At 36.0% G+C, this 22,380-nt stretch overlaps 1 protein-coding gene across 2 annotated transcripts in view; it reads right to left on the bottom strand.

The window, feature by feature from the left end:
* The window catches only part of iqsec3b (IQ motif and Sec7 domain ArfGEF 3b), a 239,637-nt gene that overhangs the window by 21,973 nt on the left and 195,284 nt on the right, over positions 1-22,380 (bottom strand). For both annotated transcript variants that reach the window (XM_088646983.1, XM_088646984.1), the window contains exons 8-10: positions 11,924-12,063; positions 2,752-2,877; positions 1,370-1,469 (exon numbers count right to left, since the gene is read on the bottom strand). In XM_088646983.1, coding sequence (XP_088503109.1) covers positions 1,370-1,469; positions 2,752-2,877; positions 11,924-12,063 — 366 coding nt within the window. The remainder of the gene's footprint in view (positions 1-1,369; positions 1,470-2,751; positions 2,878-11,923; positions 12,064-22,380) is intronic.

Here is a 22,380-nt window from a genome sequence, read left to right as displayed (position 1 = left end):
TCTACGTTTTGTTAGGAAATTTAACAACAGTGTTTAACTTACATGATTTTTAGTGTCTTTTTATTTGAATTACAGGTACAGGAGGTCTATAGCTACCATGGGCTTTTAGAAACTTTAACTGTGACATCTTAATAATGAAACAAATAAGAAACATTCCATAGTCATGTGGTAGTCTGCATTAATGAAACAAAGTACTGTATTACATTAGACATTCTTCTTGCATTGTTATGCCGTACCACTTTGAATCTAATGCTGCAAGATATGATCTAGTAATTTAAAAGTAGACTACATATTTGAGCTTAGTTGCAGTAATGTGTTAACGTAGAATTTAGAATTGTATGAAGAGTCAACAATGATGAGAATAAATTTTTACCACTAGAAATTTGAACTAGTAATCAAAAGATCACCTTAGAAAATGCAAGTGAAAGGACCAAAGTCATATAAAAATGTAATCTTACTATATCTTTAATGTTCCTTTGTTTTGCAACATGCTTACTTGAGACACAAGTAATAGGTTTATTCCATGTTGAAAAAAAAGGAAGAAAGAAAACACAACGATTCGGCCATGTAGTCCTCTTCAGGTGTGACGCAGCTACCCACCTGAAATGCTTACTTGAATAACAGTGTAGTGTGTTAGTAATGTAATTCGGAGATACTGTATATAATGATAGCATGCAGCATATGCCATCTTTATGAACAAAGAAATGAAATGAAAGAAATGTATGTTTTCGATTTTACATATTTCTCATATTACATAACATGATTCATATACACAATGAGCCTGTTATATTATATTGGTTGGATTGGACCTGAACAAGATGAACATACTGAGGGATCTGTCTTTTTTAAACTGGTTCTAATTCTACTATCAATAGCACTTTAAAATATATTTTTTTTAATCTAAGATAATATAGAAAATATAGATGAGAGTGTATAAAAATGGGAAAGAATATTTTGACAGTATGTAAGAAACATACACTAAGTTTTTTTTTAAGTTTATGTAAGATAAACCTACAGTATTCCTGTTTGCAGCCCTTCCTAATATAATAATGTACAAACTACCCACAGAAAAACCAAATCACGTGCATACAAATTAAAACAGAAAAGAGCATACTGAAATCATATATTCTGCTGTCTCTCAATTATAATCTGGGGGTAAAACAGTTATAACATTCATGTCCTCAGGGAAAAAAAATCTTATTAATTGGTTTTATTATCTATTAGCCTTATTGTCTATTATATTACAGTGGGATACTCTGTAAGTTTAAAGGAAAAGAAATGAAATTGCCTAATGATTTCCCAAAACAGTTTCTTATTCATGCCTTACAGTATATAATGAATAAAACAGCAACACAGAACTGGTGCTTACACTCATTCTCGAAGAGGTGGAACTGCATTCCCAGAAGGCCCATAGCTTTGCAGAATGTGTAGGTGGCAGAGCTTTTCTTTTTTGGACATAACTTCAGAATCTGAAAAAAATGAAAGTTATTAAAACATAAAAGTATGAATGAATCAACTATGGCAGATTCACATGAACAGGACAGACTCCTTAACAAGCATGAGTAGTTCAACAGTGCCACACACTATGTGCTCAATAACCACCAAAGGGCAGCAATTTTCTCTGGGGTAGAAAATGGCATACTATGATAGCAACATGAAAATCAGTCTTTTAAACTACAACTTCTTTACAAATGAGTGATAAACACATGCAGCTGTGCAAAGTGTCAGTTGATATACCTCTGTAGGCACCATGGTATCACAGAGAGCAGAAGCATCATGGCTTTTTTATTTTTTCAAAACTGATGCAGGAGTGCTCAGTTCTGAAAATACTACAGGTGGTGTAGAGAATCCTTAAAGTACTACAGCTGTTTGTGGTTGCCAGACAAATCAGTACAGTATTAAATGTTTATTAATCCATTAGTGCCGCCTTGCTGCACTAATAATATTGTTTGTATACAGAACTTGTGACAAACAATTTCATTAAATAGAAAGATTACATTGTTGGACAAGATGTTGTTACAACATTGCTATCACAACTACAAATTAGATACAGAATGTCAAAATACTGTATAACAAAACTAAACATAATTTGTTAATTACATACAGTATACAGTTATTAGCAATTGGGTATAAATAGGAATTTGAAAACAGATCATTTTGTTTTAGATTTTATTTGTAAAAATATATTATACATAGTGACTTTAAACACATATTGTGTTTAAAAGCAAATAAAGACATAAAAAGACAAGATTAAATTAAAAGTTTGAGTAGTTTTTTTGACTGACTCTGTCATGCACTGTAAATTGCATTGTACCTAATACAAGCCAGTACTATATTCAGATCAATATACAGTATACAGTACCTTTTATTTTCTAATTTCATTCAGATAAGGTTTTAAATTAAGAATTTTGTTCTAAACATTGTGTGAGTAAACATATGGTATATTCTGTTTTTGTCTTCAAGAACAAATGCTTGAATGACAGTAAGCAATGAAGGAATAAATAATTTGTTATTAATATTCCTTAAATATACATATACACATATACATTTAAATATTAATATTAAAATATTAATATTCCTAAAAGTATACATTAAATCTTACCAACTTCATAACAACAGTTTAGTTTGTGATAAAATTGTGATAAATTCTAAACACAAAACAATTACTGACACTCACTGAAATACATTTTAACGATGCTAAGCTTGGGTTAATTTTAAGGCTTATTAAATGTAAATGAAATCAAAGCTTACCACAAGCAGGTCATTGAAGAGGAACACTTCTCTCTGATGAGCTGCCTGCTTTTGAGCCTTATTGACATCTGTGACTTCAAAGAGCCTACTACAGCACACAAGTCTCCTGTGAGGCACAGACAGAACCTGGAAGAATGAAAGCAATGATGGAGATTTTGCAGTCTGAAAATCACATCGACGTTTCCTAAATTAACATTACTTGTTCAGAGAATCCAGTGTGATGCATTTTGATTCCAGTTTTGGAACATTCTTTTTGGAAGTTTGGATTTTCATTTTATAACTACACAGATTGCAACAGGTTCCCACCCATCCGTCCATTCATCTTTTGAAAAAGTAAAAGCTCTACAGTACCCAACATAAGAGCTGGCACCACTCAAGGAACATTTCTCACTGATGTTGCTACAAGTCTGCAGGCATCTATGAAGTTGAAAGACTTACTGATATGCCAAGACCCAGAAGCGCTCCTGGCTCTCAGTGTCATGACACCTTGCCAAGAATGAGTGGGTCTGGGAAGGATACCAAACTGCCCTTTTAGCCCTATATTGATCAAGTCCTAAGACCTCTCTTGCTGCCCTTCCTGTGGAGCCATTCTGACATGACACCATTTCAAAAGGACAGCACAGGTCTTCATGCAGCTTGCATAGCAATGGCTTTCTTGTGAGATGGGAATGTCTATTTGCCTGATGGTTTGCCCGGTGGTTGCTCTATTTGCCAGAATTGAGTCCCACTGAACATGTGGTCTGAGCTGGACCAGTGAACAAGCACATGCTTGTCCATCTCTAAGAGACTTGCAAAGAAAGTGTCACAGAAGTATAACTTGTACTGCTTTCAACAGTGGTCACACACATTACCCGCCTCAGAGTTTCACATTGACTGTTGATTATTAATTGATTCTGTTGATTACAAATGTTAATTAACCTTTTTGATTTTCCAGATTAAAATCTTTGTGAATTTGTTCAGTTATACAGTAAGTGATAAGCTTCTTTTAATGCTCAGTATAGGAAAAATTCTAAGTATTACAGTAAAAAAAACTAAGCAAATTTTCCTCAATCATACAGTAGTTCCTCTGAAATTTTTAATACAATTACTTATGGAAATATGTGGTTACTTGATAAATACTGTACTGTATGTACTTGTTTACCCCTTAGAAAAAAACAAGTAGAAATGGTACTACCAATAAGTCTAATTACTTGTACTTTCAATGTCATTTTAATTATCTGTTATGTTTTTTTGGTTATGTTGTTCATATAGCACCATGGAAATTAATTAAATACCTCTAGATTAGTGAATTCAGCATGCAGAACAAAAAAAAATAGTTTAACAAATACAAGTTTAACTAACAAAGCACTTAATAGAAGTGTTTTTGTTTTGCAATTCATACGTGTTTAAAATGTGATCTTCTTTCCAAACATCTCCAAGTTATAGTGCATATATACAGTATTTGTTATCTATGGTTACCTCAGCATTTTAAGTGTGGACGAAAGTAAACTTTCAAACTTGCATTTTAATGGTAATGCTTACAAGTTAATTTTCTTTCAGTGTGCATCTTGAAAACTGAAGTAATCAATAAAAAATGTCTTTAACAATTTTCCTCTTCCACATTCTTACCTTTCAGTACTTTCATTGCGTGTACATTATAAATCATTACTACAGATGAAAACAAGTATTGTAATAAACTGAATTATAAACCTATATTACTGTATACAGTACCTTACAATGCACACAATTATGCTTCCGAAGAGAAGCTTTTGTTCTGCCTCTACTTCTATAAACGGGGATCTCTGCTTTGTAAAGATTTTCTTGAAACACTATATGAGGACCAATAGAAAAGTATCAACATTTACTCAAATGAGAAATTAAATTCAAGGTATTAATGCCTATTTGATATGCATCAATTAAAGTGTTTCTGATTTTGTAAAAAAAACACAACAGTACCTACAGTAATGTTACTTCATTACCTTGAAAATCATGTGAATGAGAACACTATTATCATTAGTAGGTTTTGTGCAGGTGTCAAAACCACTTTTTATTTGACTAGCACTTTTTATAATGAATTTGCAAGGGTCAATAGTACAGTACATCTGTTTCATTTCAAGGCTAAGGGAGTGGGAATCCTAGTTCTCAAGTCCATGTTTTGTTGTAACAAAAGCCATTATTTGATGTGAAAGCCTTTTTAGGGTCAGAAGCAAACTTTTCAACACCTCTGATATTTTGTTCAAAGTTTATACAGTACTATCACCCTCAACACGGCAAGAGTTTTTAGGTTTCTCTTTCTGTCCTCATCTGATTCTTAGAGGGGATTTAACTTGTTGTCTTAACTTAGATCCAAAATGCTCTTCAACTACGGTAAGTCTAATACTTTTTAGAAAATGCTGCACCTAGTGTATTAAATTTTTCCTCAATTTCAGACCCTTGATGCTTCCTATCCCCCCTACAATATAATATGTGTTAATTTTACATGCTAAATGTTTGAGATGAAGTGTTCAGAGTTTGTTGTTGAAGCTGTTACCCCAGATCATTCAAAAAAATGTATGGGGAAGATTAATTGGATTAATTAACTTTTAACCTTGGATTAATTAACTTGAAATGGGCTAAATGGCCTCCTCTTGTATTGAAACATTCTTATGTTCTTATGTTTTTATCTCCCCTCTGGAACAGTTTGGGGATTCGAGCTGTGGGGTCAGCCACTCCAGGTGCTGAGTGTCGGGGCCAAAGGTCTGCTGGGAAAAGTGAAAATGCTACAATATTGTACCTTCGGGTTTAATGAAATAGCATACATTTCCTGTATGTGTTTGTAATATTAAAATCACAACTTTCTGCAGCATTGCAAAAGTATTTTACCTAGTGCACATAATTGTAGCCTATCCTGTCCTGTCTCATACTATACATTGCACAACACAGTACATACAGGTCTTCTCCTGTGCATCCCTGATACTAATGCATTTACTGTTAATACTTAATACGTTTTGCCGATATTTTGCCGAAAGTTTTGGTGAGGGGCACCAAACCAGATATTTCACATACATTTTTGTGTGGTCATCTGAAACATTGTGGTTTCCAAAAAAATGTTTAGAACTAAAGCCCTAGGCCATAGATCTCCAATCCTGGTCCTGGTGAGCCCCAGGCCAGTAGGTTTTGCAGACTACCATGAAATCACCAGCTCTAGAGAGAGATATAGAGATCTAGAACAATTCCATTGTTCCAATTCCTCACACTTCTCTTAATCAAACAGCTTATGGTGCCAAACTTTAAAAACACATGACCTACTGTATAAGATTAAATTTACTGAGATTCCAAGATGAGTGTGAGCAATGAACTAATATGATCTGAAACAGCAGTGTGTGTGTGTAAGCATTCAATTGTTGCTTAATTTTTATTTGGATCAGTTTTGTTTTAGAGCACAGAAAAATATAATGAGATTTTGCACTGAAAATTCACCCTTGAAATTCACAGAGAGTTATGTACAGTATGATGGAAAATTAAATCTTCCAAATGAAAGAACTCCCACAAAGTATATTTTAGATACCTTAATCATTAAAAAAACAGTTATGTTTATTACAAAGTTATTAAAGGCATACTTTCACTTAAGCAGAAGGGTAAATACACTTTTCTTCAGCAAACACTGAGCATCTTTCTCTCACTCTCTTTTCCACCCCCTCTCCCTTTTGTTTTTTTGCCTGGTGATTGCTAAATACAGTACTCTGTCAAACACAGAACGTGATTTCCAACTTTCTATGCACCCTCCTAGGCAACACGTACTGTAGTTGTTTGACACATTCCATAAATACATTTTATTTCTTGACAATGTTTACTTTTATTAAGATTGGTTATTTCTACAAAATATAGGTCAACACTGTTCTTTCAGGCATTTTGTGCTATTGAGAAGTTTTTGTTTTGCTGTTCGGTGATTTATGACATTTGTTACTCAGGTCTGGTATTTCTGTTGTACAATATCTACAAATTGCTCCTGTGAGTGAGGGATCAAACATTTATTTCCCTTATTTCACTAGTTTGCTTTTACTGTGTAAATAATGTACTAACACCATTTACTAACTACCCTGTTAGAATAATGGAAAATTACTAACTGCAACCTAAGTATGAGCTGGCTGCTCGCCTGGAACGTGAAGGGCAGAGCCAGCTTCGGGCAGCCTGACCAGAACTGAGAGCGCCTGATATCTGCTTAAGCCGTGATTAACAAAATCTAGAAGTACATAATGTCTGCTTAAATGATGATTAAAGGAACCCAAGAATGTTCTTACAATTCTTATGGTTTATCACGTACCAAGGCTAGCAGCCTTTGTCACGCACACGGACTGAGATCCGTGTCAGATCTTGTAGTAGACCCTATGCGATGCGGTAAGAGCTGGGGAAAACAGGAGGCGTGGTAAAATGAAACACACAGGGGTTTAATAGTGCACAAAATAATAGTGACAATCCATGAGACAGTGAACGGGGAAGACAAAGAACGGCATCCAAATCCAAACGGGTCCAAAGGCAGGTCAGGGTACAGTCTAAAAGTCCATCAACGAGAAATCCATCCTGGGACGCGACAAGGTTAAAATCCCCGGAAGGGGGAACACACGGAGAGACAAGACATGGAGGTACAAGAGTGACGGGGCGAGATCCTCCAGACCCAGGGCTCAGAAAGCGGGAGGTGTCAGGAATGAGGCCTATGCCCTCAGGAGACAGACGTAGGGTTTCCTGGTGCCAGGCGGGCCTCGCGACATCTTTACCCTAGGACTGGAGGAGCTAGTCTTTAAATAATAAAGCTAAGAGGGTACACCTGAGGAGCATAACAATCACTAGGACAATAATGGGAGCAGTGGAGCGCCCTCTAGGGAGGGATGTCGGGCATGACAGCCTTGGCTTTACACCATACTGTACACTGTATATGGCATGGAATTGAATTGAAACTGTTCTGGGTTCTGAGTTGAATCAGTGCTTCACCGGCTTTGGCTCCAATATGCATATGTAATAAAGGAAATGCCAGCTTCATACACCCCTGGATCGTGACTGCTCTTGTTGGACACAACAGAGTCAGGGTTGTGGAAAAAAAAACAATTAGAGGCCTGAACACCTATACTGGAGAAACAAAAGCACACTCTGTACAGAAATAACTATTTAAATATGAGCTGTTCTTGGTTTTATTACACCACTGGTGCTGCTGTTATGTTAACAGGGGAAAATTAAATTTAAAGGAAATGCCATTTTTCTATACACTAGTGAATTCAGTATACTTAAGTGTCATTTTAATGTGTTTTCAGTACAGGCCTGTATACTTTAATATCACATTAAGCAGATTTTAAATATGCGTGTAAATATAATATGCAAGTGCATATTGTTATATTTGTATGTACAGTAAAATACATTTCGTATACTGAGAGTTATTACAAATGAAATTCAAGTGAATCTTGAATTCAAATTCAACCTCAGAGACCAAGGAGTTTTAAAGACTTAACATAGGCACCTACCTATGCTATCAACATATTTACAACTTACAAAATACTCCATTGAGCTGTGTTTTTAAAGTTTTTCTCTCCACTTTTACCTTGCAAAAGTGTCATACCTTTTCTAAGGTGTCCCATCAATTCTGAATTCAAATCCTGAATGTGCAAATTGTACACTTCTAAGGGTATAATAAATCACACTAAATGTCACAAAAAACACAAAAACTTACAGTAAGTAGTGTATGTTGATAGCATACAAACCTTATACACTGGTTTAGTGCAAATTATGCAATCAAGTTGCTTTGGGGATGACTTACAGTATGAACAGCTTTTTCACAGACTCTTAACAGGATCCAAGTCAGGACTTTGATTCAGCTACTCAAAAACATTTGTGTTGGTTCATTGTCTTGCTAAAAGGTGATTTTTCTTTCCCAGTTTTAGGTCTCAGGTAAGTTTTCCTCTAAGAGTCCACCCACCTCTTAATAATTGACAACGCTCTAAGAAATTTTAAGGGTATTTGAAATGGTTTTATACTCTTCTGATGATCTGTGCCTTTATATAACTTTTTCTGTTAATAGTTTTTGAAACTCTTTGGTCTCCAAGGTTGAATTTGTGTTTGACTGAGGGGATCTTATAAAGATCAGTATTAAACTCAATTTTTGCCACAGCAAGGGGTTGAATTTCTATGCAACCATGACTCTTCCATATTTGTTTCATATTGATTATCTATTTACTTCTTTTACTTACTACTTTGTTTTGAATGTGTGGAGTAGGTTGTGTACAGTATATAAATATAAGTTACTACTGAAAACTGAATAGTACTCAGTGATCACTGAAAACATTAAAGCAACAAAATGTGAAAATTGTGGGTTTGTATACTGTATATAGACTGTTAATCTAAAATATACATTATCAAATAGTTATTTTCAGAGGAAGTACAGCCTCTCCACTGAAAAGCTACGCAAAGCTACTACGCAACAATCTGTACAGTATAATTCAGTATTTATACTTCACAAAACATGTAAGGCAGGCTTCCTCAAAGTAATTCATAGGTCTATCTTTTCACAAGGTTTAGCATTTTCTAAATTCTTTTAAAGAAAGCTTTCTGGAGGCTAGGAATAAAATATTGTGCATTTTGCTAAGAACTTTGAGAAACTTTGATTAGATGGTACTTGCTTCAAAGTAAAGGGGTTATATACTGTAGCTGTACTGTACACTGCTAAGGTCATGAGGTATATTGTACTGTATATGAAGCAAGTTCCTACAGCTTAATGCAAATATAAGAAATTCAGTATGCCAAGATGTGAACAAGAAGTGCTCACTGCTTCTTATACAGTGCTTACGTGAGATATGATGCTGTATATAACTCTGCACTGAGGGTACCAATTAGATATTGCTGTGGGAAAGATATTGTATAGCCAAATGTGTAAGCTTTATTAAGTATTGAGTGGCTTTTTAAAAAGTATGGTGTTTTATTTAGGGAAAAAATTGGATAGTTAATTGGAGGCCTTTTCAATCCCCTCCAATAGAAATTATAAATATAACGTGATCTTTATTTATGAGATCATAAATGATCTGTAAATCATTTCTCTAACATCAACTTGGCTAAGATTCAGCATTAGAACAGTTTATAAATTAGTCCTCATACTCCAGGAACAGAATCACTTCTGCAGTTAGCAGCAAGTCTCATATCGCTTTTTTCAGTATAAAATAGAAAACGAACAATTAATGAAATAGGAGAAAAACAGAAGTAAAAGAATTGTTATAATTTGCTTAAAAATGTGATTTGATCAATCAAGGCCACTTCAAACTTAACATATATCAGTCTACAGTAAATCAAATATTTCAACAAGCTTATCTCAAAGTGTCTTCCCTGTTTAAATTAAATTAAATTGGAAATAAAATCATCAGGATGTCTAGGGAATCAGAAGATTCTTAGATTAATAAAGTGAAAGGTGTACATTGTGAGACAGTGAAGTGAAATCTGTCAGTTTTGCTGTGTATTAATGGAATTTGTGTTTCAGATAAAAAGTAAATTGAGGAACAAAATTAGAATCTAAACTTTTCTTTCTAGGTATTATTTTGCATATACTGTATGTTTAGTTACTGTATATTAAAAAATATAGATTTGTGTTCAATCTCCACCTCCAATTTCAGATCTGTATAAGTATTGAGACAAATTAAAATAAAGTAAACTAGTATAACTTAAAGTAAAGTTAATTAAATGTGTGTTAAGTTAGTATTTATATTTATTAATTATTTATTATCAGTTTAACAAGAAAAATAGAAGTCGAGAGCACTTATTAAAGCTACGTCAAACCACAGTAGGTTGCATGTTTTTAACATTTTTATCAGCTTCCTCTTCCATCTCTATTAATAGACAAAGGAGATTATATTAAAAAGAAGATTAAACTGAGTGTAATGTCTGAGCTGGCTGGCACTCAAGGGAGAGGTAGGATTAAAGGAGCAAACCCACTTGTTGTAAAGGCTGTTGCAGTCATACAGACACCTTTGAAAGATCTCCTACATCTTCAATACAAAATGCCTTAGAGATAATTGTTACCATGGTGATTATGTGTCCCCTCACACATTAATATTCTACAGTAAAAACATTGAAATGTTCAGACAAATGCAAACAATTTATACAAAATTAGCTGTTAAAGATTTTTCAAAGTGTACATACAGTAAGTGTTAGCATTATCAGTATAAAAACAACAACATTTTTCACAAGATAGTAAGTATAACCTAGTAATCAACTATATTCAAACCTAGAGGCTCTTCAAGGCCTAGCTCATCCCAATTTCTGCAGTGTTAAACTGAGTGATTAGTACGTGACTCCCTAGATAAGATACTGTTTCATTGCAGTTACTTTCAGCAATGCATTGTACCCTTTTGTACAGCTAGGTGGAAAGGAGTGGGTACTGTAGGTAAGATCTCTTGCTCCCAGGTACAACAGCAGTGTCTACAGCAGAGATATAGACATACAGCTCCCATTTAAGTGTCCTGAGGTACTGTAATCACTCTGTCCCCCTCACAATAAGATTGGAAAGATAGTAGATCTTGAAAAGGAAAATAATTATTAATGATTACTTTTAGAACTGATTTCACACTTGTTAAAGATATTTTATGGGGCCCGTTATTAAGCCTCATATTTTATTATTTCTTTCCTAGTATAATCAATTGCTTTATAGTACATATTTGAATGTGTCAAGAGAAGCCTTGTCTTCTCTGCAGTTAATGGTAAATTATTGTTTTCTCTTTACTTTTTGTTGTTGTACCTTGTATTTTTTACTTTTTGTTCACTGTTCTCAAAATCACCAGTTCACCAGCTATCTGCACGAACCTCCGTTCATAACTAAACAGCCCCAAGGAACTGAAACATGGCTCCCCACCAAGAAAATCAGCCTGAATTAATCTGAATTGTCTAACATTACATGACACTTCATCTCTATTAAGCAACTGACCTTAAGTTCAAAAGTTAAAAATGATCTCCATGTGCTAGTTTTTCTCTTTGCCCTTATTTTTGAAAAATGGTCAAATGCTACGTGTGTAGATAATAAATAGAAGTAATGGTATTTATTTTTTTCTTAAGATATTTTCTATGTGCAATTCTTGACAAACACGTAACTGAAGGAAAATGTATAAACCTTTAAATGCAACATTTCATTTTGATAAACTAGCTCACCGACGGTACAAAGGTGAATATAGACAGCAGAAGCACTCACGGTTTTCATGCCCACAATGGATTGCTCCACCTTGGTGACGTAAGTGACATGGTCTTCGTTAGATCGCAGCTCTCTCTGCTGGATCCTCTCATAGATGCCAACCACCATCTCCCGAGGGATGTCTGCGCCGTCATCTACTCCTGGGAAGAAAGGTAACAGTGTCTGATCTTTAATCCGATAACAGACATTCTTTCATATGAGAGAGGGAAGGGAGCTCTGCTGTCAAGAAACAGGGCATTGGAGTCACAACTGGTGCCAGATCTTTTCTGAAAGGGTACATTTATTTTTGTTTTCTAGCAAACATTTGGATCAAAATGATCTTCCTGGGAAATGTTATCGTCCCAAGAAAAAAAGGAAAGCTACTCTGTATTGGCACTCCTTTGTAAGAGAAATGTAAGAAAAATCTCTTTATGTGAAACTGTTCATTTTACTACAAATAATAAAGAACAAAAAGAGCACAACATAAGAAGAAATAATAGACTACAATAAACTAACTTCAAAAAGCGAAGGCTCTTTCGCTCAACATGCAACCAGCAACCTCCAACCTTGGCTGGTCCACTGACCTAAATCTACTAAACACTACAATTAATTTTTTTTTAAGTTCAAATAATGAAATAGTCTCATGAATGAAACTATTGCAATGAAAACCAAAACACAGATACTCCAAGAATGGATGTGGGATACACTGCTATACCTTCTGATTTCTAATAACAGGAACATGTTCTGGGAGCCACAGTAAATGACAATCTGCAATGGTTATGCTTTCTGAGTACATTTAGTGTTGCTTACATTTTTTGAGTACATTTATGATTCTGCATTCAACCTTTTTCCTCATCAATCACACAATCAACAAGTTGCATAAAATAAGTTACAGTAGATTGGTGATCACACAACTGATTGGATTTTAAATAAATTGCAGTCTTTGTGATTTATACCTTAAGGATTGTCCAGTCACTGACAGCAGGCATTTTTAAATGTTCTGTGTAGAAATTAAATGTGACATTAAAATGAACAGTTTGCATTCTATTCAAAAGCCTCCTCTCTACCTGTGATCGGCAATGACCTCTGTTTGTCTGCATCTTCCTGAACTCTGAAAGTCCATATTTAGAGACAACAACGTAGCTCCAATCTTCTCTACTTTCAATTTAAATTATTTAAATTAGCATTGAGAAAAATGTTTTTTTATGATCAAAACCCTCTGAGTGATTGCATGAATGTATTTAATACAAATTCAGAAAAAAGACCCATAGAGGACTGTTCACAATGGTATACTGAATGGGTTTTGGGATTAGATTACCTACTGCATAAAGGGCTTTTGTTTTTGTGCCAGAAAAAATAGTATTTGAATTTTAATGGTTATACTGTGCGTTTGTTTTACTCAATTGAAATTCATTAACCACATTCAGCTGTCTCTACAGACTTTCTCAACAGGTAATCTAGTGGACATTTAATCACATATCAAGACAGGAGTTCAATGGTACAGTACTGTATATACTGTAGTACAAACCTAAGACATACTATATTGTATGTTTTTCCACTGCTGTAATTTTTAGTGATCTAAAACCAAGGCAGCATTTATTCAAAGCTACAGTACCTGGTATTTTTGTGAACATGTATTCTTAGAATTTAAAACCTTTACTTTGTTGTATAAAAGCACTGACAGGTTTGGGCCTTTCTATGTGGAAACAGGAGAGGCTGTAACTATGAAAGTATGAGACATTTGCACCATAGGACAAAGCTACATATTGCTACTTTGTTGTATTGCTTTTCATTTCATCCTCAAAAAGATTGAACATCAATATTGTATACAGTATGATTCTGAATAATTATGTTTTTTTTTTCCAGAAATGACCAGCAAACGTATGTATTGGGTGCCTTTTCTGTATGTGGCTTTTACCACTGCCCCTTCTCACATGTGCCACTTCAGTTATAACTCTAAAAGCAAAAATATGACATTTAGTATCAGTGTTCAGTAAAAACAACTCATGGGTTGAGAACTGTTATGGGCAGAACCCAATAGTGTACAAGGGACTAGAAAGTTGGTTAACTAAAGAGAAATGACAAAACATCCTTCACATTTTCTGAAGATAGCACAAAAAATGAAAGCTGCTTTCAAACCATACCATTCTTTTTAACAAAAGGATTTAGAATGATCTGTCCCTGAAGCACCACCTTTCAATTACACAGTTCAGGCAGAAACATAAGAGGAGGGGTATACTAGCTATCAGGCAAAATGGCATTGGTTTTGTGATCTGAAAATGTAGGTGGTACATTTGATAGCATCGAATTCATTTTATAGAACCAGACCTTCAGTGATAAAGGACTTCAAGGTCACTGAAGCAGCTAAACAGTCACTGCGGTCACAACTTCAAAAGGCTTCAAATAATTCAGAGAGTTATCAAACATGAAAGGGACCTTATAACACTTGAGGGCAAAACGTCGTCCTTGATGAGGTTAGGACATTTTCCAGCTCTGATTTCCTGCTGTAACCTCATTCATCTTTTATTTGAACACTAATGCAACAGGAGTCTACAAATGATTTTTCTAAACTACACAATTTGCCCCCTTACATAAAGAACAGTAGGCGATTCACCTCCAGCAGCAGCACATGCAATATGTAAGACTTCCCAGATATACTTGAAAATACAGCAAGTACAGTAGATCCAGTTGGTTGTTAGGATTGACAATCCACTTATACACCCCAATAACATTAAATAAATCCTGGCAATTTCTCTATTCTATCTCAATAAATTGTAGTGCAATCATTGGATTACAGTAGATAGATAATACATTTGAGACTTCAACTTTAATCAGTCCAGTGTAGCTGCAATGCTTGTTAATAAGACAGAATTAAGTGTTGCTGTGCTTTCCCAAATGAGGCCCCATCTCTCTCTTCATCTCTGTGGTGCAGCCACAGAGAAGCTATTCATGCAGGCTGATTTAAGGTTTCTTTGGATAAGGGACAGCTCCCAAATGGGGATGCACTTATCTAAGCCTGGCTATCATGATCAATGGTCATCCATTGGCGCCTATCTGTCTAGGGAGTGCCAGATGGACATCTGGACTGCATTCCTAGGTGTCAGGAGTAAGTGACTCATATCTCACCTTGATCAACCAATCAGGGACTGGTAGGGCCGAGTAACCCACGTGGAACTTTGATACCCATGAAACTTTCAGCCAAGGAACGAGCTGAAGTTCCTCCAGGTAAAAACAGGCAACACAGAGCTCCAAGACTATTCTAGAGAATTCTAAGGAGAATTCTAAGGAGAATTCCAGGTGTGCGAGACAATTCCAGGGCAGTACGGCCCAGGAGCAGAAGGTTCCCAAGGGCAGGACATTCTCGCAGCGCGCCTCCTGACCATCCTGAGACTCAGCCCGGACCACCACGGAACGGCCAGTGTGTCCGAGTGCCAGAACTTTCCTTTGTTCTAAGAGTCGAGAGCAGAGGTTGCCAGAGAGTAACCAGAGGATCCACCCGACGTTAGCATCAGCAGCAAGCCTCGTGAACAGGTCGGAACTGTGGACAGCTGAATCACTATTCAGAACTAGCGCTTCATCAGGAACGAACCGGTTCTCTTCCTGACTTGCTGGGACCCACAGTCATCTTTTCTCCTGTGCACAAACTTTGCTGGTTAAAGCCAACACTAACTAGCCGGTCTTCAGAGAGCATCAGCAGCGCACCGTCGCAAGCCTGGAGCCAGAGAGCCCGCAGGAGATCTGAATCCCCAGAGATTGGATGAGTATTCAACTTCAATGCATTACAGCTCGAGAATTCAATTGTTATCCCAACCAGTTGATATCAATTTAATTCCTAAGAGTTATGTACTTGTTTTGAGTATCCAATGTAGAAGTTATAACCAAGTTCATTTATGAAACGGTCTAAATTAATGATATACCGAACGTATGTCCTCTTGATTTGTGTAACTCTTCGTAACTGAATGAATATATATCTTTTGTATTCTGATAACCCTCACGATAACATCTGTTAGGTTTACATGCATATTCTATGTATTAATAAATGTATCCTCGTGTATTAGTACCTGTGTGTGTGCGTTGTTTGAGTTATATCGCATGGTTGGATTCTAAGGCCATTAAAAGAATCAATTTCGTGATTTATTGCTATAATTAAAATTGTCCCAGTAAATGCCCAAACCCCTACAGAACTGGTGCCTCGTGAGAGCACACTACACCAGATAGGGCTAATCTTTTTACCTTTGTTCAGTTCAATTTGGATTCATATTTCTAATACCATTGGAATCAATATAGTTCTATACAGTTCACATACGACATGTTGGAAATATATATTGGAAATATATATACTGGATACCCAAGGATTAGGGCTAAACCCAACTGCCAATATAAACAGTTCAGCAGCTTTGTTAAATCCACATTTTGCAAGAAGATGACAGTGTGATTTTGAGCAGCTAGTAAAAAGGCATCTATACAGTACATACAGTAGTGTTGCAAGAAAGAAATGCCACACTAAGGTCTAATAGATTTAATCACATACTATTAACCATATTGTACTCACCAAGCCAAAAAAAAAAAACATGATAAATCTTGCATATGAAACTTGACTCACTGTCAAAATGAAAATATAAAAAAGTTAATATTAGGTATGGGTTCCTCGAGCATTAATCAAGTAATACTGTAATTACAACTGTTCAAGTATACTAAAACTGTCGGGGTGGTGAGGTCTGAATTCATTATAGGGAAAACCATTTCAGTTAATGTCTTTGCTTTCATAAAGTAATTAAAAATCATTATAAGTCTAAAGGACACTCAGTTGAAAGAAAATAAAAAAGTAATAAATATTTGAAAAAATCACTCTATCTTTGCTAAATTTAAGGTACTTTACAGTGATCACAGACATTTCAAGCTTTCTAAACCAATAACACACCCTGTGGAAACAAAGCAAGGAAAACAATTAATCAGAATAATTTGCAACTGTCCCATCCTGACATGACCCTTTGCATAAAGCAGTGCTGTCTGTTATGTTTTAATACTTTCACTTGATTCCACTAGTTCATGTTTTACTTCTTTATTTTAAGTCCACTGAATTGACTTTGTCAATGCCTTTGAAAATTGTGAATACCCTAAAGAACTAAAAATATTCTATTCCTTCAACTTTTCAGTATTGACATCCACTTACAGTATGCTCCTAAATTTATCTCGGTAATCTCTGAGGTAATTCCAGAGCTGTGGCATCTTTTTTATAAGATTAAATTGATCTTTTATAAGGTAACAACAGTTCTAGACAATATTCTAAATGACATCTAACAAGTGCATTGTACAATTATACAAAATATCCCTTGATTTAAATTCTAAAAGCTTTGACTATTTACTAATATTTTATGTGTCATTTTATTGATTCCCCACATTGTCCTTCAGATGATATGTTTTAAAAGTTTTTGTCATAAGTAGCCTTTTCAAGATCAGCATGCACCATGTTCTATTTATATTTTATGTTTTTGCTATCAGCATGTAGTACTCAGGAGCTGTGGTACTGTAGCTCAGACGGCAAGGGCATCTACAGTAGCTCCTGACTGGAAGGTCCCAGATTCAATCCCAAGTAATGTACACTGTAGCTTTTTCTACTTCCTTCCAGAAAGCTCCCAGGTTTACTCAGCCTGCTTTCCAAATTAGAACCGGGGATTAATCCTTCTATCCTTCTGGGGGTAATAGGCCAGCCGGAGTGTGATGCTGACCACATCACCTCCACTTCCAGTGTTGGATGGCCAAGAAAAATGGTGGCCCTTGCCCCCCCATTCCCCATGGGCCTTTATGGCCTGAAAAGGAACCTACCTATGTAGTACTCTGCACCTGTCTATATTAAAAATCTTATGCCCCTTGTTTTCAAAGTCTTGAATTTTATCTTTTCTTTTAAATATTGTTGCAGTTCCTTTAGTGTTTTCTAATTCTCCTATTTTGAAATCATCTGCAGACTAATTTACTAACTACACTGAAATCTAGATCATGCTCAGGAAGATCAGTGGACCTAATACTGGAGATTCTTATGGTACAGCACTCATTTCTGTACCACATGGAGCATTCATGCCTTAAGAGTACCCTGTATCAACCAATTTTTAATCCAAACATACAGATTCTCCCAAATAATGTAGTTCCTGCTTAGAATCTTTAGAATCTTGAAATCGAAATTCTCCACATCATACACTATGTCCTGTGTGTATAGACTACTGTTATTGCTTGTTCAAAGACATCTATAGAATCAGGATCGTGAAGTTCGTGAATTTTCTAAATCCATGTTCACTATTCCCTTGGACAATATTTTCAAAAAGGTGATCCTCTAATTTAGTTAGCATATTTGTCTATAATTATCTGATTCAGTTTTGTCACTCTCTTCTACTGTATGTCAGGACTATTTATTAAAAACATTTGTCTTTCCACTGTCAGAGGTATGTTCTTAATTTCTTGCTTTGTGAACATCAGTGAAATATAGTATTCTTTCACTACATCAGCCACTTTCCTTCCATTGTCTAGAATGTATTAAACAATGGTACCTACAGTAGACAAGGTAGAAGTGTACCGTTATTGTCCAGGATATATTTTACTTATTCCTTATGTTTCTTTTCCTGTTATTGAACTGAAAACCTAAAGTGCATTTATTATCTTAGCTTCCATTGCAATATTCTTTTTAAGCTCTCTTACAGTACAGTATATACAGTATATTTTTACCTTTTCTTTCAATTTATTGTACTCTTAGTGGTTTTTTTAGGTTTTGATTTACTCACTCTTGGGATAAATCTGTTCTGCATCTCAGAATCTGTTGCCATCCATTCTCCACCTATTCTGTCATATCCTATTTACAATACTTCTTTTTATACTTACTGTACTTTGTTGCATTTCTTTATGGTTTTCTTTACTGAAATTTCAAACTTTCTCTCATCACTGTTTGATTTCTTAATTGTCCAAATAAAGCATAAGTTGTTGTACTTTCCCATATGCTGTAATGTTCTTGTTCTTCATTCACTCTTACTTTTCTCAATTCTTTCTGCTCAGATATGAGTGAGGAATATTTTCTCTGGCTATATTGTCTTCTGTTAACGACACTGGCAGTTTGGTCCCAAAAATGTTTTAAATACTAGTTATTGCAAGATCTCACCATTGTTTTTGAAGAGTTGTCATACAGTAGTTGACCTGTCCAAATATTGCATGATCTTACATTTTTTACATTTTGCAAAAATCAGTAATCCAGGGACAGGTTTAAAGAAAGAAAATTTGAGTCTTTGTCAATGCATTGATGAGAAGTACTGTACATTCGCTCTCAACCTGAACCACAGGTGGATTTGTGTTAAAAGATGACTCCTCTGTGCATTATCACACTTACACAGCCAATCTAGTTTGTCTTAAACATCAACAGTCAGTATAAAATTTCCCCCAACTTCTCCAAACACCTGTCTTTGGTCAGGTCTGTCAAGTGCAAAATGACATTCATCTGTGAATAAAGCAATTTAGTGTTCTCTCTTCTTGCACCTCAGCTGTACTCTGGCTCACGGAAAAAAATGATTTAGTCTCATAGTATATTATAACACAAAATGCAATTATAAATGAAAAACAGATGATTGAAATCAAATGGAGTATTATATTTCAATCAAGAAAATTAACCATCAAGTAATCTTTTCATTAAAGCAATCAAAATAAAGTTAAGGTCATGTGACCTGTGGGTCTTTATGAAATTAAAATGAAATTAAAAGCAATTTCACATCAGTTGTTTTCAGCTTCAATACTGAGTTAGTCCTGTTAACTTTGTTTTTGTTGCTGTTAATTGTTCTTTTATTTTTGTTTAATACTGTATGTGATGTCTGATATGCTACTTCATAATCTGCTGGGGTATGCAGTTCTATTTCTTCTGCAGAAAGCCCTCTTCTGCCAGACATTCTGTGCAGGAACCTCAGTGGGTATCATGTGTGACTACTAGTAGTTCAAGTAGGTAGCTGCGTCAGCATGCGTAGGCTACAAAGGAAGTTAAAGGTTTATTCCATGCTCCAAAGAGAAGAAAGGAAACACAACATTTCCACTGAGGAGCCTTCTTCAGTTTGTCTCACACGTTGTGTTTCTTTTTTTCTCTTTTCAGCATGGAATAAACCTCTATATGTGAATACTGCTGTCTCATCAGGGTGTTCCTGTCGGTGACATTGGAAAGTTTTAGGCAGAACAACATAAGGTCCCCAAGCCATAAGATAAGTGCCGTGCTTAGGCATACTGTATATTCCTGTAGCCTGATGAAGGTATTGGATTCAGGAACCTGTCTCTCAAGATACTGTTTACCACCAGTTGATGCAGTCAATAGGTGGACAGCCACTACGAGGTACAGTGCCTTGCGAAAGTATTCGGCCCCCTTGAACTTTTCAACCTTTTGCCACATTTCAGGCTTCAAACATAAAGATATAATTTTTTTATTTTATGTGAAGAATCACCAACAAGTGGGACACAATTGTGAAGTGGAACGAAATCTATTGGATTTTTGAAACTTTTTTAACTAATAAAAAAATGAAAAGTGGGGCGTGCAAAATTATTCGGCCCCCTTGCGTTAATACTTTGTAGAGCCACCTTTTGCTGCGATTACAGCTGCAAGTCGCTTAGGGTATGTCTCTATCAGTTTTGCACATCGAGAGACTGAAATTCTTGCCCATTCTTCCTTGCAAAACAGCTCGAGCTCAGTGAGGTTGGATGGAGAGCGTTTGTGAACAGCAGTTTTCAGCTCTTTCCACAGATTCTCGATTGGATTCAGGTCTGGACTTTGACTTGGCCATTCAAACACCTGGATACGTTTATTTGTGAACCATTCCTTTGTAGATTTTGCTGTATGTTTGGGATCATTGTCTTGTTGGAAGATAAATCTCCGTCCCAGTTTCAGGTCTTTTGCAGACTCCAACAGGTTTTCATCCAGAATGGTCCTGTATTTGGCTGCATCCATCTTCCCCTCAATTTTAACCATCTTCCCTGTCCCTGCTGAAGAAAAGCAGGCCCAAACCATGATGCTGCCACCACCATGTTTGACAGTGGGGATGGTGTGTTGAGGGTGATGAGCTGTGTTGCTTTTACGCCAAACATATCGTTTTGCATTGTGGCCAAAAAGTTCGATTTTGGTTTCATCTGACCAGAGCACCTTCTTCCACATGTTTGGGGTGTCTCCCAGGTGGCTTGTGGCAAACTTTAGACGAGACTTTTTATGGATATCTTTGAGAAATGGCTTTCTTCTTGCCACTCTTCCATAAAGGCCAGATTTGTGCAGTGTAAGACTGATTGTTGTCCTATGGACAGACTCTCCCACCTCAGCTGTAGTTCTCTGCAGTTCATCCAGAGTGATCATGGGCCTCTTGGCTGCATCTCTGATCAGTCTTCTCCTTGTCTGAGCTGAAAGTTTAGAGGGACGGCCAGGTCTTGGTAGATTTGCAGTGGTCTGATACTCCTTCCATTTCAAGATGATTGCTTGCACAGTGCTCCTTGGGATGTTTGAAGCTTGGGAAATCTTTTTGTATCCAAATCCGGCTTTAAACTTCTCCACAACAGTATTACGGACCTGCCTGGTGTGTTCCTTGGTCTTCATGATGCTCTCTGCGCTTTCAACAGAACCTTGAGACTATCACAGAGCAGGTGCATTTATACAGAGACTTGATTACACACAGGTGGATTCTATTTATCACCATCAGTCATTTAGGACAACATTGGATCATTCAGAGATCCTCGCTGAACTTCTGGAGTGAGTTTGCTGCACTGAAAGTAAAGGGGCCGAATAATTTTGCACGCCCCACTTTTCATTTTTTTATTAGTTAAAAAAGTTTCAAAAATCCAATAGATTTCGTTCCACTTCACAATTGTGTCCCACTTGTTGGTGATTCTTCACATAAAATAAAAAATTTATATCTTTATGTTTGAAGCCTGAAATGTGGCAAAAGGTTGAAAAGTTCAAGGGGGCCGAATACTTTCGCAAGGCACTGTAAATCAGTTGGTTTTGAAGTTTGATCATGTCAATTCTATTGTTGGCCAATGCCATATTGTGATGTATTGTCTGGCAGCATTCACATGGTTTCTTAATGGTAACCTGTACAAGCCCTGTGGCCCAAAATCAGCAAAGCAGCTCGAAATCATCACTCTCTCACAACCATTCTTGATGACTGGGATAAGGTTCTTTTGTTTGAAAGAAGTGTTTGGTTTTTTCCCAACATAAAATGTCTTGTTGAGGACAAAGTGTTCTACCTTTGATTTGTCTGTCCAGAAACATTGTGGATCATCTGTATGCCTTTTTGGTAAACTTCAAACTGGCAGCAACATTGTTTTTAGAGAGCAATCATTTTCTCCTTGCTATCCTTCCATGAACACCATTCTTGTTCAGTTGTTTTCTGATAGTTGAGTCATGAACAGTCACATAAGCCAAGGCAAGAGTGGCCTGCTGTTCTTTGGATGTTACTCTGGGGTTCTTTGTTACTTCTTTT

Source organism: Lepisosteus platostomus, chromosome 9 (genome assembly GCF_059453375.1).
Source record: "Lepisosteus platostomus isolate fLepPlt1 chromosome 9, fLepPlt1.hap1, whole genome shotgun sequence".
NCBI classification, from domain to species: Eukaryota; Metazoa; Chordata; class Actinopteri; order Semionotiformes; family Lepisosteidae; genus Lepisosteus; species Lepisosteus platostomus.
This window is presented reverse-complemented; position numbering and strand designations above follow the sequence as displayed.